The 16,844-nt window shown below is 38.0% G+C and overlaps 2 protein-coding genes across 4 annotated transcripts; one reads left to right on the top strand and one right to left on the bottom strand.

Moving 5' to 3' along the window:
* The first annotated feature begins 1,284 nt into the window (after positions 1 to 1,284).
* Positions 1,285 to 4,479, top strand: si:zfos-169g10.2 (somatostatin receptor type 5). Its single transcript, XM_053638074.1, has one exon. It carries the CDS (start codon positions 2,657 to 2,659, stop codon positions 4,148 to 4,150), a length of 1,494 nt encoding a protein of 497 aa, XP_053494049.1. The 5' UTR covers positions 1,285 to 2,656; the 3' UTR covers positions 4,151 to 4,479.
* Positions 4,480 to 10,612: 6,133 nt separating this feature from the next.
* Positions 10,613 to 16,765, bottom strand: LOC128616246 (protein CutA homolog). Of its 3 annotated transcripts, none has more exons than XM_053638824.1 (6): positions 16,722 to 16,765; positions 12,917 to 13,138; positions 12,672 to 12,731; positions 12,446 to 12,491; positions 12,297 to 12,346; positions 10,613 to 10,920 (listed from the first exon to the last, which is right to left on the bottom strand). In XM_053638824.1, exons 2-6 carry the CDS (start codon positions 13,042 to 13,044, stop codon positions 10,821 to 10,823), a joined length of 384 nt encoding a protein of 127 aa, XP_053494799.1. In that variant the 5' UTR covers positions 13,045 to 13,138; positions 16,722 to 16,765; the 3' UTR covers positions 10,613 to 10,820. The 3 variants fall into 3 exon arrangements, with proteins under 3 accessions (XP_053494799.1, XP_053494798.1, XP_053494800.1); XM_053638823.1 differs by lacking the exon at positions 16,722 to 16,765 and adding an exon at positions 15,617 to 15,808 and having other exon boundaries at positions 12,917 to 13,065; XM_053638825.1 differs by lacking the exon at positions 16,722 to 16,765 and adding an exon at positions 15,617 to 15,635.
* Positions 16,766 to 16,844: the final 79 nt, after the last annotated feature.

The raw sequence follows: 16,844 nt of genomic DNA, 5'->3' as shown, positions 1-16,844 counted from the left end.
ATTTGAGTGGACTTGTTTTTTTTGTGTTTTTTTATTCCTTCCATATCCTCCCAATTTCTGGTGCATCTGTGAACTGAACAATTCTTTGAGTGCAGAAAGCTCTCTGCATGAATGAAATGCAATACCTCTCAAAGAACCAATGAAACTGTTCAATTAAAGTCAAGTGCAATACAGACATATTGCAGACTCCTACAGTATGAACAGGTTCATTCAAATGCAGTGCATTGCTGTGGTGGCTTTGGTCCTTTGCTTGAAGTGCTGTCGCTTTCAAATCTGAAGTAAAAAACTATATACATGAGACTATTAACTCATATTATGCAGTCAAAGAGGAGTTTGAGAGCGTACTTCAATCATTGTGTGTGTGTGTGTGTGTGTGTGTGTGTGTGTGTGTGTGTGTGTGTGATTATGTATTTGTTTTGCAATCTTTTGAAAAACCAGATGTTTGGTTTGTGGTAAAAAAAAAAAAAAAAAAAAAAAAAAACAACCTAAACGTCAGAAGGTTTTCTTTTGGTTACTGAGGTTAGATTTAGGTATAGGCATAGCATTAATTAGCTGCATTAATAATTATGTCATTGGAAGGTCCTCATAATGCTAGTGTGTGTGTGTGTGTGTGTGTGTGTGTGTGTGTGTGGATTTTGTGTTGTCATCCTGGCATCAAATACAATTTTTTATCTTTTCTTTATATCTTCACATCAGCAGCTCTTCATGTCTTTTATACCTCTGCATTGCATTTCCCATCAAGTAACAAAGTCGTTCTAACAGAAATTACTACATTCCCCCGAAAATGATGGCTGCATATTCAAGTTGTCTTTCTTTCACATTCAGGATCTGAACAGTACCACTTTTGACCGAATTTCATTGTAACAGCTATCTCAGCATTATTGCTTTCCCGAGTCTGAAAGCTCACCTGCCAGCCAAGGTTCCTGCACTGGGGAAGCTAAAAAAAAATAATAATAACATTGTTAACCTGCTACATTTGCATTTTAATGAGCCTCAGAGTCCACATCAGCATAACATGGCAAGACACAAAAAACCTGCCAGTTGTTACTGTGTAAAGAATATTACATAATACCTGTAGGCTGTTATTCCAGTCCCTGCATTTAAAGGAAACTGGAAAATAGGATAAACATAAAAGGGAGTTGATTGTTCTGTAATTATAATATGCAAAAAAATTCGCTTGAAGATGTACTCATAAAGTGATTGGGTACAAGCCTATTTTTCTTACTGGTTATTAAATGTAACTATAAACGGATAAAAAAAATAGGTGCATTTAGTATAGCTTTCCTAATAAAATGGAAACTTTTGGTATATTCTTTTTTTTCTTATAAATTAAATTTTAGATGGGGTGCCAGCCCATCACAGGGTACAATCGCACACACATTCACACACCCATTCACACTCTACGGACAATTTGCAAATGCCAATCAGCCTACAACACATGCCTTTGGACTGGGGGAGGAAACCAAAGCATGGGGAAAACATTCCAATTCCTGTAGGTAAATAAGGCTAAAATGGTATGCTTGAAATAATAATAAAAAATAATAATAATAAATCATCCAGTGTCTAAAACTGTCAACATTCGGGTCTAAAAAATCTAATGCTGAAGGCAAAGGTGTTTTGTTTTTTTTTTGTTTTTTTTTTAAGGAAATGTAATTTCTGAACATACAAATTTTACACAGTTTAGGACTGAGGTAAACATAAAATAAATAAATAAATAAAAAACACTAGTTAAAAAAAATCCAACAACAAAAATATTTTTTTAAAAGTGTAGTCTGGCACAATTTTTTTTTTTTTTTTTTTTTTTTTTTTTTACATTTTTTTATATGGAAATATTGAGAGTGACAAAATGTCTAGAGAGCTACAGAGGATTGCATGTTCTCAAGTGATATGGAAGTTATTTACATCTTATATTTTCCTAAATTGACTGCCCATGAGTGCGGACACTATGCATGAAAGGGTTAATAAGATATGTGCAAAATATCTTACAGAAACACTCTCCTGATAACATAGTGGACAGCTTCCTATATAGGAGACATTCTCTACATAGCTTGCTAAACAAGCAGTTATTTTACATACAGTCAGGCCTATATGTGTTTTTTCCTTCCCTACTACTAATACAGCCGCCTGTGCATTATGCCACGCAATGGCCCTGTCAGCCTCTTGCTCTATGCTTCTCTAATAAAAAGCCAATTAGCCGGCATTAGCATGATGGTGGGGAAAAGGTGCAAAGCGTGGGTGCTAGCGTCATAAGAGGTAGCTGACAACACAAATGCAGCTGTTGTGGACCCGTCGAGGCTCATCACACACCATTATTTATCCTTCTCGCTCATTTCCTGCATTGTCAGAAGCCAGGCTCTTTGTAATAGTCTCAGACATGATTTGCTAGCATTCACCACAGCCTCTACATGCTTTCTGCTTGTCGCAGTAATGAATGGACATGGTTTAAGTACACAATTCGTGTGCCGGGTAGAAGTCGGTCACAAAACATTTCCCACATCATGAATCTCCTACTGTTTTTCAGCTCTTCTCACCATTACAGCTAATGAGCAATGATATTTATCCTGATAATACAAAACACTACATAAAAATGTTTTTTTGTTGTTGTTGTTTTTTCATATTTACAGGTAACATGCAGAATTTCTAAAGACCTGGTAAGATGGAGACACCAAATCGGATCCCAGTATCTGGATTCACAAAACCATGGGGCAACAATTCTGTTCTCTCAGGCAATTTGGGCTTGTCTCAGGCAACTGTCTCCCCTCCACCCCCAAATGATACCTTCCTCCTCAATGGGTCTCTGCAGAACTGGACGGAGAGCTACAACACCGGTTTCATGCCAAGTGTTGCTGGAATCCTCATTCCTCTTATCTATATAATAGTCTGCGTGGTTGGTTTAGGGGGCAACACCTTGGTCATCCACATCGTCTTGCGCTACTCTCAGACCCAGTCTGTGACAAACATCTATATCCTGAACCTGGCCATAGCTGACGAGCTTTTCATGCTTGGCCTTCCCTTTCTGGCTGTCCAAAATGCTCTTTTGTCCTGGCCATTTGGGTCACTGATGTGCCGCCTGGTTATGACTGTGGATGCCATCAACCAGTTCACCAGCATCTTCTGCCTGACCGTAATGAGTATCGACCGCTACTTGGCAGTGGTACATCCTCTCCGGTCTTCCAGGTGGCGCCAACCTCGAGTGGCCAAGGCAGTCAATGTCACAGTATGGGCAATATCCTTTGTAGTCGTTCTTCCAGTTGTGGTTTTTGCTGATGTGTTAGAGGACGACGGGAACTGTAGCATAGTATGGCCTGAACCTGCAGAAGTCTGGAAAGCTGCGTTTATTGTTTACACAGCAACTGTAGGATTCTTTGGCCCTCTGCTAGTCATCTGCATGTGCTACCTGCTCATCGTAATCAAGGTCCGCAGCTCTGGACGTAGAGTACGAGCCACGTCCATCCGGCGGCGTAAATCTGAGCGGAAGATAACACGAATGGTGGTGATTGTGGTAGCTGTGTTTGTGTTCTGTTGGCTACCGTTCTACATATTAAACATCGTCAACCTGCTAGTGCTGCTTCCGGGAGAGTTCCGGGGCTTGTATTACTTTGTGGTGGTCCTTTCATATGCCAACAGCTGTGCCAACCCCATTCTGTACGGATTCCTCTCTGACAACTTCAAGCGAGGTTTCCGGAAAGCTCTGTGTCGCTCGACCAGGCGAGTGGAAAACCAGGATCTACAACAGGGGACTGTCGGAAACCACACTCTGCCCCTAGAGGAAATGAAAAAGGACCTTGAGCTGACAGACTGCCTGAAAGAATCCTGCAAACAAATACAGCAAAAGTGTGTGGAAGAAGAGGAAGAAGTTCAGGAAGCAGATATGGGTTACATGGAGAATGGCACCCAAATGACGGAAATCTGTAGATCTGTAAAGAATGGCTGCAGACATAGGCAATGTGAGGGCACTAGGACCATAGTCTCATGCATGGTTGATGCCAAGGAAGCAGGACCAAGTAATGGAAACAGAACTGGGGAAAATGGGGACTATATTAGTCCAACCTTTGGACATGTTGTTAGTTTCAATGGGTCTCAGAGAGGAAGCATCAGACCAGTGGCAGAGGAATTAGGAGACACTGTTCTGGAAATTAGTTATTTGTAAAACTGTGCAACCTTTCTTAATATCCAGCATAAGTGAAATACGCAGTGATGCCAAAATGTGGAGTTTCACATTCATTATCAGCAAGTGTCTTATGTCTTTAAACGTCTCTTGGAATTTAACAAATCTTTTGTTTCACAAACTGTAATATACAAAAATAGTGAAACAATTAGAGCAGGGCCTTTCTTCCCAAGTACTAGAACCTTTGACACCAGAAGACTGTGACTGTTCTTTTTTTATTGGTTAACCAAACTGCAAAACTGACAATCTGTCAAAACAATCTGACAAAAGAAATAAGTCAAATCAGGTACTTCTTTCACGATGTGCATCAAAACTTGAACCAATAGAACCAGAACCAGAAGTTTTGCTAGCACCTGTTTGGGACAGTTTTTCTCAAAGCAGTCTCATTATGCTTGAGCAGACTGTGTTCCCTTTGAAAGCTTGAGTTAAGAAGGTTTTAACCTGTTATACCAGAGCAGTGTATTTACTGTATTATATGTATGTTTATACAGCTGGCTCTTTTATGTTCTAAGCAGTGTATAGAATGACAATTGTATATGCATTTACATGAGATATTGTCATTCAAAGAGACTTGGAGGCAAGGTTAATGTTTTATGTTTCACTTGTATTACTGTATAGTATATTTGTATATTATTATATTGTTGTATAAAGGGCATATTGTAATGAATGGTATAGATGTTATATGTTCATATTTCAACATTAAAACTACCTAACCTAACTTAGGGGTTTTTTTGTTTTGTTTTACAAACTGATGCTGGTGAGTAAATGAAGCGCTGATTTTTAATGAGGCAGTATTTGCAAGCCGTGCCATGGGCAGAATGAGTTGTCTTAGTGCTTGCTGATGAATACATGAACACAGTCTCTCTCTCTGCTCAGTCTCATTGTGTGCTTGTTTGTGCTGTTTAAGATTTTGTCCTTTTATGTTCAGTATTCTTTTTTAAAAGTGACTAAACTAAACAGGGTTTTAAAAAAGTTTTCAATTGAACAATAAAGGTAAAAAAAAAGTAATGAAAAAAAAAACCTTAAAGTGACTTGGTTAGGTGTTGGACCACCGTGAGCCACCAGAACAGCTTCAATATACCTTTACAAAATGCCCTCAAAACTATGAAGGGATGGCTTTAAGGAAAAAGTCAGAGTGTGTGCTGGGATCATTTCACATTGATTTGTCTAGTTCCTGTTGCATAAAATGTTTTGATTGTTAATAAAAATAAAAAATAAAAATGGTGTTTGTACCAATAATTTGGTGTTTGTGTTGTAAATGTGTAAATAAAATCATTAAGAATAAAATGAAACAGGCTCCTGAGTGGCATGGACGGCTGTGGCATCGTCAGGATTCAAAAATTCAATCTTCCAAAGATGGCACAGCCATCCATGGTCAGGGGCCAAGGCAGCAAAATTGACTGTGCTCTCTGAATGGAAAGAAATGCATACTCTTATCATCTGTGAGCTCATGCATGTTGAAGAGGACAGATAACACTTGCCACAGTCTGAGATTAATTTGTGTTCTGGAAATTGTACTATAGGGATTAGAGATACTAGGCTTTTCCATCTTTTCCAAAGTGTCTCTTGAAAGTCAATAAAACAAGTCTCTGAGAGTAGTCAATTGCGTCTCACCTGTGTCTGTTTGATTCATTAGCTGACAATGTCTAGTTCTCTGGTGTAACATGTCCATGTGCAGGTGATCACAAGGAAATTGAGTCTGACCGATGAGAAAAGAAATCGAATGCCTGGTCAAGCGGTACTGTAAATATTAAACTACAGGTCAGGTGAGAGATTGATGGTTGTTTGAGATTTTATGAGAGTCCTAATGCATCTCATTTTCGGAATGTGTAAATAGTTTTGTGTAAAAAAGCAAATTAATCATTATTTACGCATTTCAAGTGATGGAAACCAGATGGCCTGCATACTGTAACAAGCGTAACACAGTGAAAGTGTGGATTCAGTTTATCTCAACCAAATCTGACACACTGTCATTTGGCTAAAATATATGCATGATTGGAATGTAAAGGATAGAAAACATAATTACAACACTATATCTATACTTTGTCCCATTTTCATTGTGTGTTTCACTTAATAGCATAAAAAGAGACATCTCTTTTAAACAGCACAGCATTTCTTCTATAAATATTAGCCTATGCCTAGACAGGAAAGGTGAGAAAAAAACTGATGTTTGAGAGTCTGAGACAGTGTTAATGCCCTGAGCAATTGTGCAAAAAGCAACTGACTCATTACTGAGAAATTTAAAGTGACAGGAACCAGATGGTTTACTAATATTGTAAGCTGCATAAGGCAGTGGTAGGCAAAAGGATTTCTTTTTTAACCAGATCTAGATAAATGCTTTAAGATGTCTCAAAAATGGTATTTAATGAATGGTGTTTAAATGCAAAATTAGGATCTGTTGTGTTGCAAGGTGATGTCAAAAACCTAAAAATATACAGTATATTGGTCATCCATGTAGTTCAGACACAATGTGTTCAAATGTGTGAAAGTGAGGTTGCTAAAGCTCAATGGAGCTGAATCTGCAGACAGCTGAATATAAAATAATCCGAAGTCGCTTGGTCAGGACTGTATGGTGGATTATGGAAGTATAATAGTGCCAAATGTCCTCAAGGCAAAATGGCATGTTGAATTACATAAATTGAATAAAAACATATCACAATGACAATACTTGAATTTTTCTGCCCAGCAATTTGATACAAAAAAACCCCAAAACAAAACACAGCAATATGAATGCTTGAATTAGTTTTCTCTGCAATTCAGTGGGTTTGTATATTTTGATTGAAAACAAAATTCCAGCATTCAAAATTCAATGCACACATATTCATCTTCTTAAAACTATGGTTCCAAAATATTCAGTTGTTAAAATACCATCTTCAGGTAGTATTTCAATACATTATTTTTCAACCTCAAAAATTCAGGCTGCAAAAAGTCAGGTCTTAAAATTCGGGTCTTAAAATTCAAGTCTTCACATCCGGGTCTCACAGGAAGCGCAATGGATTGCCGATACTATTGTAACATGTTACTCTGGGCTGGCCCCCTAGTGGTGGGATTGTGCTGAAAAGCCACAAGAGAAGATGAACCTAGCAGACTGGCATGAAGTTGGCTTGACGTTGGACATTCAGTATTCGCAGATATGCAGAAATTAAGGGACCGTCTCTAAAGTTACATATTGGTATACATGTTTCTAACTTCAGTAGCACACAGATGGCTGTGGAACTGTCAGGCTTTGGCCTCACAGTGTTTGGATAAAAGGGCGAATACTATTCTATGCACCACTCAGGAGCCCAGAATGGTACTTTTTAATTAATGTGAAAATTAATTGAGTGGGCAGTGATAGTGGTACCATCGAGCTGGGACATGTGAGTTCAAATCCCAGAACTTCCACAGAGCAAGCAAGTCAATTAACTCTGTTCTGCCTCAACTCTAGCAAATCAGGTGTATTGCCAAAATTTGTAGTCTTTCACCTGTGTGCAGTGAACAAATCATACAAAAGCAATTGAAGTAGTTCAACACAGAAAATGCTTCAGGTCGTTTCCCCAAATTCATCTGAAAATGCAACTTTTAATGATTTCTACAGTTTCAAAATTATTCAACACCCTGAATAGAATCCCTCACAACAGCACAAATATGCAAAACAGGTGTTGTCTCAAGCACACCTGATGCAACTAATCAAGGGCTTCATTATTAGATTACTAGTATTCTATGTGCTTGAGCTGGAACACATGAAACCTGAACTGGCTAGGGGCAGAAAATTATTGAAACACCTGGATGGGGCAGAACAAGGAAGCTATCAATGGCTACAACCAGATTTCTGAGAAGGTAGGTTGTGAAAAACCTTCGAGTGAAACAGGCACTGAGGTTTCAGTGAGCACAGTAAGGTGTGAACTAAACGCAGAAGGTTTCCATGCCAGAACTCCAAGACGTAGACCACGACTGACCCAAAAGCACAAGAAAAGTCGACTCAAAATCATATAAATAAGCCACAGAAGTTTTTGGATTAGTAAAATTAGATGCCCTACATAGTAAAATATGTACCACACTACATGAGGGTGAGTTCACTATTTTTGGCCCTCTCTTGAAGCACATGCTGTCATTTGGCCCAGATGTGTATCATTTGAATTGCATAGATTTAACATCCCAATATGTCAATTCATTCCTATAACGTTTTTGCAACAAATTCTACATATACACCAATTAGCCATAACATTAAAAGCACCTGCCTAATATTGTGTAGGTCCCTCTTATACAGCCAAAACAACTTTTACCCGTCAAGGCATGGACTCCACAAGACCTCTGAAGGTGTGCTGTGGTATCTGGCACCTAGACGATAGCAGCAGATCCTTTAAGTCCTGTAAATAGCAAGGTGGGGCCTCCATGGATTGGACTTGTTTGTCCAGCACATCCCACAGATGCTCACTCGGATTGAGATCTGGAGAATTTTGAGGGCCAAGTCAACCTTGGACTCTTATTCATGTTTCTCAAACCATTTCTGAACATTTTTTGCAGCGTGGCAGGGAGCATTACCCTGCTAAAGGCCACTGCCATTAAGGAATACCGTTGCCATGAAGGGGTGTACATGGTCTGCAACAATGTTTTGGTAGGTGGTACATGTCAAAATAACAACCACATGAATGCCAGAACCCAAGGTTTCCAGCAGAACATTGCCCAGAGCATCACACTGCCGCCACCGGCTTGCCTTCTTCCCATAGTGCATCCTGGTGCCATCTTTTCCCCAGGTAAGCAACACACACACAGCATCCACACGATGTAATACAAAACTTGATTCAACAGATCAGACCACGTTCTTCCATTGCTCCGCAGTCCAGTTCTGATGCTCACGTGATGCTCAGGTGTTTTCGGCAGTGGACGGGGTCAGTACGGGCATTCTGACTTTTCTATGGATGCACAGCTCCATACGCAGCAAGCAAGCTATGATGCTCTGTGAGTTCTGACACCTTTCTATCATAGCTAGAATTAACTTTTTCAGCAACATGTGTTACAGTAGCTCTTCTGTGGGATCGGACCAGAAAGGCTAGCCTTCGCTCCACACACACATCAATGGGCCTTCCTTGGACCACTCTTGGTAGGCACTAACCACTGCAAACCGGGAACACCCCACAAGATCTGCCGTTTTGGAGATGATCCGACCCAGTCATCTAGCCATCACAATTTGGGCCTTGTCAAAGTCCCTCAGATCCTTACACTTGCCCATTTTTCCTGTTTCCAACACATCAACTTCAAGAACTGACTTTTCACTTACTGCCTAATATATCCCACCCCTTAACAGGTGCCACTGTAACGAGATCATCAATGTTATTCACTTCACCTGTCAGTGGATTTAATGTTATGGCTGATCAGTGTACATTTAATTAATCATTAAACCTTGTTTTAAAAAAAAAGAGCAAATATGAATAATGCATAAGGACTAGAGCTGAGATGTTCTGCTCCATGCATTATGCCTTATCACCCCTGCTGATTTCAGTCAAGGAGTGTATACATGCTGCTCTATGCATGTTTGAAAAGAGAGTCTGTGTAAATGACTCACTCTAGTGGCAGAACATGAAATTAAAACTTCTCTGCTGCTAAGATGTAAAACAATTATGGAGACTGTTCCCTTTACACAAATATAAAATTCCTGCAGCTTAATAACCTGGGTCTATTAATTTGCATTAGAGGCTCTAAAATATTCAACTATTAAATGTTACCGTATTCCTAGTGGGCCAACAAAAACTTATATTATTCAAAATGTAATTATACTGAAAAAGTTAATTTAGGAATGGATCTATTTTTAGATTTACCTCAGAAATTTAACACTGTTAGTAGTTTTCTGTCAGCGCTTTATCCTGGTCAGGGTCATAGTGGAACTGGAATTTATCCCAGGAACACTTATATCAATGTACTTGTTTTAATATGTTATTGTTTCTATAGTAACTCTTCACTCACAGGGACTTGTGTGCATGAAAATCCACATAATCTTTTTTGTTGTTGCTTTTAAATCTTATTTTAGTTTTTAAAATTATTTAAAACAGAAAATGTATAATCGGTGCTCTGGTGAACCTTTCTGTGAGGAGACGTTTATATAACATGGAAGGAGTCTCCAGTGTCAGGATCAAATTTTCCTCCATGGGAAAGTCTTCAGGACAAAGGACTTTTCCAGTTTTATGGTAACAAGTTTCTTTTTTTTTTTTTTGTCTGATTAAATTCGAGAGAGAAAAGAAAAGAAAGAATGGTGAGGGAACGACTGCTTAAAGCTGCTATAACATAAATGATACAGGAACTAAAGTTTTTCATGGCTGTCCCACAAGCCTATGTAACTATCAAGGGATAAAAAGCACAATGTGTTTAATTAATTTTTAAAAAAAAGTACGGTTGGCAAATTGCAGTGGTCTAAATAAAACGTGCTGTTAGTTGAGAAAAAGAAAATAACAGCAAAATGCATCCTCACACTTTTTAAAATAGCATTTTATTAAAGTGAAACTGAAATTATTTAAAGTCAAAGTTATACATTATTAGTGGAGTATGCGATAGGTCTGCTAACATTTTCATATCAAAAAAATAAACAAGACACCTCCGTAACAAACACACAGAAAAATTCTGAATTTTGAAGGATCTTGGGGGAACTTTTTTGTATCCTCTCTGTGATTTTACTCATTTATTCAGGCACAATGTCTCCAATCCACTTCAGGTAGGGAGGGTTTCCCTGATGAATGGGCAAGCTAATGACCTCAGCCACTTCGTACGGATGATTAGACCTGTAGGAGAAAACCATCTGTGTGATTATCTGGGTTATTTATTTATGTGATGCCCTTTCTGTCCCTGACGAAAACTATACCACATGAACTGTAAAGCATAGTTTCAGACTGCTTTCAGATTTTATTTCTCTGTTTAGTTGTTTGTTTATATATTAAAATAAAAAAAAAAATTATCAATATATTTTTGTATTTGTACTTTTTGCCAGAGTGTAAATGTGTCGTCCCTATTTTCTCTACCATGACAATTTTTTTTAATGCAATCACCCAATTTATGAAATTTTAAATAATTTTGAATAATGAAATTTAATTTCTGTTCATGTTGTTGAATTGTTCAATTATTTTTATTATCAAATGGCCTCTGTGTGTCAGTCCCACAGAAGGAGGTGTGGCCTCTGGGTCTGTCAGTCCCAGAGAAGGAGGTGAGGCCTCTGGGTCTGTCAGTCCCAGAGAAGGAGGTGTGGCCTCTGTGGCTCTCAGTCACAGTGAAAGAGGCATTATACATACTGTACATTAGAGATTGACCGATAATCGGTTTTACCGATATTTTTCCCGATATTTATGCATTTTTCCATAATTGGATATCGGTTTTGTAATATCGGATCTACCGATAAATGGCATGCAGGACCGCCATAGCAGCACTGTAGGAGAGACAAGTCAACAACGATGCGGACAGGTAAAGTATGCTTGCTTTGCTTTAATTAATGAACTTTACTGAACATAACAACCATTCATGCACAAATTAGATGTGTTATATAAATGCTTGATATGTAGTTTAAGCAGCTTGGCACTAAGAAATAGAGACAAACTCACAGAGCCACATAATCTGTTTACCTCATCAAAGCTTTTATTTAAGATATAAATAAATAAATAAATAGACACTTTAGTAACAGTGCACTTTCTTTTTTTGCTCACTTTCAGACCCCTTTATTTATTGGTGTATAAACAAGAGTTGGTTTTTTTTTTTTTTTTTGTAGCCAAGGAGGAAATTAACAAAACTGTTATAAATAAAATGGTTTGTTCAGTTCAGTGGTGTTGTTATCAATGTGTCAAAAACAGAAGTAAAACAATAAATAAATAGCGGTTCTCCATATCAGTTATCGGGCACATAAACAGGCAAATAATTGGTATCGGTTACAAAAAAAATCTATACCAGTCAATCTCTACTGTACATATTAAAATAATAGTGAGCCTAATATCTGAAGAGTTTCTGTTAGATTATGTTCAGAGGGTCTGTGAAGTTTATTTTACAATTAAAGGATGTATGGATGTAAAAACTCTGCACTAATGGATGAAAACCACTGCACTAATGCACTGTAATATATCAAAATAATAACATACATCTTATTAAAACTACATAGTTGATGTATTGGGCTTACCTAACATATTCAGCGAGAGCAGAGATCTTTGTAGTCCTTGTCTTAATCATCTAAAATAATGTAAAAATAAAAAGATATATGTAAATTTATCAGACAACATTGGGGGTTACTTTCACCTGAAAGAAGATCTGAGATTGAATGAAACTCACCAGCAACACTTCACTGTCTTCTTCAATCTTTCCTTGCCATTCATATCTGTAGAGACACAATACAAGACTCAAAGAAACACAGAAGCAACCCAAAATCAACCAGTATGCAGAAGTGTGTGGCAGTAGAAGTCTTTCTGTTCATTACACGCAATACAAAAGAGCAACAGTGAGATAAATAAGCACTGATTTGCAAAAGTGGATTGTAATTTCGGGTACAGTTACTCACATTGATGTGATTTTCGGCACTATGTTCACGCACGCTGCCAGTTTCTTCTCCACTATCCCCCTGCCGTATGAAAAATAAGCAATAAAGTTTCACTGCAAATATATAGTTAAATATATCAAGGTGATTTTTTAAAATTAATTTACAGATATCAGAAATTATGTATTCACCTTAAACCTCCAAAGCAGCTCCAAATTTTAAATACTGCATGGATAATAGTGTATGTGTGTACTGTGGTGTTGTTTTACCTGGCCAGTTCTTTGGCCACGGTGTCATTGGGGCAGGTGACGAAAGCTGCAGAGTGAGTCCCGGAGGAATACGCTTCGGTCGCCATGGAGAACGCACGCAATCCTACAGTCCTCAGCAGCGGGAGCATCAACACGCTCAGAAACACTGTCTAGGGACGCATCAACAATTCTGATTTTTTTTTTTTTCCACAAGCTCCAATTAATTCTTCTTTCACACACAATCTAGAAGAGAAACAGTAAGCAATAATTTGTAAAACCAGACTGTAATTCCTTTTTTTAATGTGGATTGTATTTCCTGTCCCGACCCTAGTACTGTGGGTAATTAAACTTGTAGGTTATTAAAGCGCTGCATCAGCTGAAAGGCATTGTACACACTGTGGAACTGAGAGCTTTGTGACAGATGGGATGTGTAGAACATGCAGCACCAAAGAAACCTAATCTAAATAACATGATATTTTATACAATAAAACAGTAAGCAAAAAAAAAAATTGCAGTACCACACATAACCTATATTTTAACAGCATTCGCATTTATGTACAAAATAACAAACGGAGTACCACACAGTCCACCACACACTCGGCTGTTAATACAGCATCATATTTAATCTACTGTCATGTTTACTTAAAGAAATACAGTATCCCTCCAAAACTATTGGAACAGCAAGGCCAATGTTTTATTTTTATTTATTTATTTTTTGCTGCAAACTGAAGACATTTGGGTTTGAGGTCAATAGATGAATATAAGAAGAGAGATTAGAATTTCATCTTTTATTTCCTGGAATTTATATGTAGATGTGTTAAACAATATAAAACATAGCACATTTTGACCACCCAATCTGTAGACGAGCAAACATTGGAATCTTATTAATTAGATTAATTGTTTAAACAATAAATAGCTCTGAACATCTACACTTGGTTTTAGCCTTCAATTTCACCTGTGAAGACTGCATTGGTTGTTAAAAAGGATAAGCAAACGTGATGATCAGAAAGCTGTCTATGGGAGAAAAGCAAGCCATTTTGAAGCTAAGAAAAGACGGAAAAATCAGTCGGAGGAATTGCACAAACATTGGACATTGGCCAATACAACAATTTGGAATGTCCTGAAAAAAGGAAGAAACCATGGTGTACTGAGACACCGAATGGGTCGGCCAAGGAAAACAACAGCTAATGACAGAAACATTGTGAGAGCTGTGAAGAAAAACCCAAAAACAACAAATCAGTGACATCACCAACAACCTCCACAGGGCATCACAATCCACTGTTCGAAGAAGACTTTGAGAGCAGAAATATAGAAGACAAACCACAAGATGAAACCACTCATCAGCAGTAAGAATCGAAAAACCGGATTGGAATTCTCAAACACACATAGAGATGTGCCACAAAAGCTCTGGAACCAAGTCTGACTTCTAGCAAAGTGAATGACCAGAAGTAACCCTCTACGGCTCAGCTTTAAGCTTGAATTACATAATCGGACTCATCTGTAAGAAAACAGACTTCATCAGAAGATGTGAAAATACAACAAAAAGGCACTAGGTAGGGCGTACAGCTCTATTGTGTTTTAGCCTATACAAGACACAAACAAAGTGAATAGAATAGGGATTTTGCCTAACTATAAACACATGTCGCTGTGGGTAAATAAAAATTTTAAAAAAGAATCTAAAATGTTTAAATAACTGTTTAAAACTGTGACTCGGAAAGCCACTAGACTAGAAAGAACTTCTGTGAAGAGAAAGTAACTGCACCTACTATGGAGCGGGTCAAAAAGTGACTCTAGCCAAAGATGATCAGGATGATTCTATTTGACTCGATGGCCACGCTTTACCCAGCTCCTTCGAGTGTCAGCTAAAGTCATACAGTCAATAGATTGTTATGAAATTGAGCTAGTGTTGGTTTAGCTTCCTCGGTTTATACCATTAATTCATTCACTCATGTTGGTTTGCTAGTTATAATCTCAGTACAACGAGCAAGCTTAGACATCAAAATGAGCTACATACCAGAAAAACTGTATAGAACTCCCCGCTGATGGTCAGTTTACAGCAGAACAAGACGTAGCTTTGCTACAGAACTGTTGCTACAGAGCTTCTGGTGTTTGTTGGAAAGTATGTACGTGTTCATGAGGCTCGACTATTATGTTCAAAACTGTCCCCTAATTGACTATGGCCTTATAATTATCACCAAATAACTCCTATAAAACGCATTTCTCAAAAAGAAAAAAAATACTGGGGAAGATATTAAGGTCAGCTGAAACTAAAAATGACAGAACACTATTCCCAAAAATTATTTGTATGTTTGGCTGCTTCTCCATTCACTAACATGGGAATGGGCAGGTTTAAAAAAATAAATAAATAAAAATACTGCAGCGATATTTTGCCTTCACTTTTAAAGGCAAAAAGTTTTACGACGTCCACCCATATACATATAAACAGTCATTGATTTGATTGAATGGTCTGCACTATTGAGTAGCTCCGCTCATATGTCCAGGCTCGCATGAACTCAGCATAGGTATTTACATAAAGCAGGAAATGAGGGATACTGAGCCGGGCAATACAATCTTTTGAGGGAAAAGCACTTTTGGAACACTGCACTAGTTTTCCAGAACTAGTTCCAACACTGCACTGACCCTTTAAAACATTTTGTAGTTATATTTTAACTCTAAGGGAACATTCACCCTGTATATTTTATAACTGAAGAACACACTCACCACACAGAAAGCTTTTAACAGTCTTCCTTGCACTGTCTCTGCAGGTGGCAGTCCAAACTGCATTGCCTGTACGAGCGACACGCAGGTTTGAGCCAAACGTGGACAACACTCAACAGCCCTGTCTAATGATTCTCCACTGGCTGGAAGTAATGTGCTCACTGTGAAGTGTAATAACTTCTTTTAATGCGATGCCTGAGGCACCTGCAGTTGCAAACACGTCATCAGGTGCTTGAATACAGAGACTACAGAGAAACAAAAACTTGTTTCCTAGCTTTATCCTGGTCAGAGTCGAGGTTGATCTGGAATCAATGGGCGTGAGGAAGGAAAACACACCAGATGGGATGCGAGACCATCACACACTCATTCACACTTAGGGGCAATCTGGAGTCACCAGCCCACCTACTGGCATGTTTTTCGGAGGTGGGACGAAACCGGAGAACCCAGTGGAAACCCGCAAGTTCCAGATTCAATAACATTATTGTCTGATGTCTGAAAGATGAACTTCAATGCACAATCACTGTTTACTGAACTACAGTAATTTGGGATAAGAATGAAGATACATTTTTTCGGGCCTGTTTTTAAGTTTGCCTTCTTGAACCACAGTCACTAGTGAACTTACACAACTTGTGTGTTACACAAGTTGTAACATGGCCTGAAATAGTAATAAATTAATTTTCGACACTTGAACTGCATTCTCTGCTATATAGCTGATTTGCATACAGGGCTGTGTTTGTGTCTTGCAGACATTCAGTGGATTAATAACACACAAGAAACAATCCTGGACTAACACAGAATAACTGACTACGCCCTTTGCAATTATGTATATTAAAATCCAAAAGCATAACCGAGCTGAAATCTTTTTTTTGTTTTTTTTAAATGCAAGTTTATTTTTAGGTAGCTGACTGAATTAAGATAGTATATCAGCTATAACGTGTCATCTAAACATTACTAAAATAACACTAAACATTTTTTATGAAGGGTTTTCAGTTATATATGAATCGCTTACTTCATAACTATTTATATATTCAATGTTACCAAATAATTTTGATCATAATTGTGTAAATATTCCGTATATAACTTGCATACCACTAGCTATTTTCCTTACCTCTTCCAGTGGGTGTGTGTAACGCTGGTCTGGATTAATTTGCCTTACTGCGCATGACAACTACCGTAAAATATTTCAAAACTGTCGCAAATACCTACTCCCTTTAAACTATATATATTTTAA

The sequence above is a fragment of the Ictalurus furcatus genome, chromosome 12 (assembly GCF_023375685.1).
Source record: "Ictalurus furcatus strain D&B chromosome 12, Billie_1.0, whole genome shotgun sequence".
Taxonomy (NCBI): domain Eukaryota; kingdom Metazoa; phylum Chordata; class Actinopteri; order Siluriformes; family Ictaluridae; genus Ictalurus; species Ictalurus furcatus.
The sequence above is the reverse complement of the archived record's forward strand: the minus strand, read 5'-3'. Positions and strand labels throughout refer to the sequence as shown.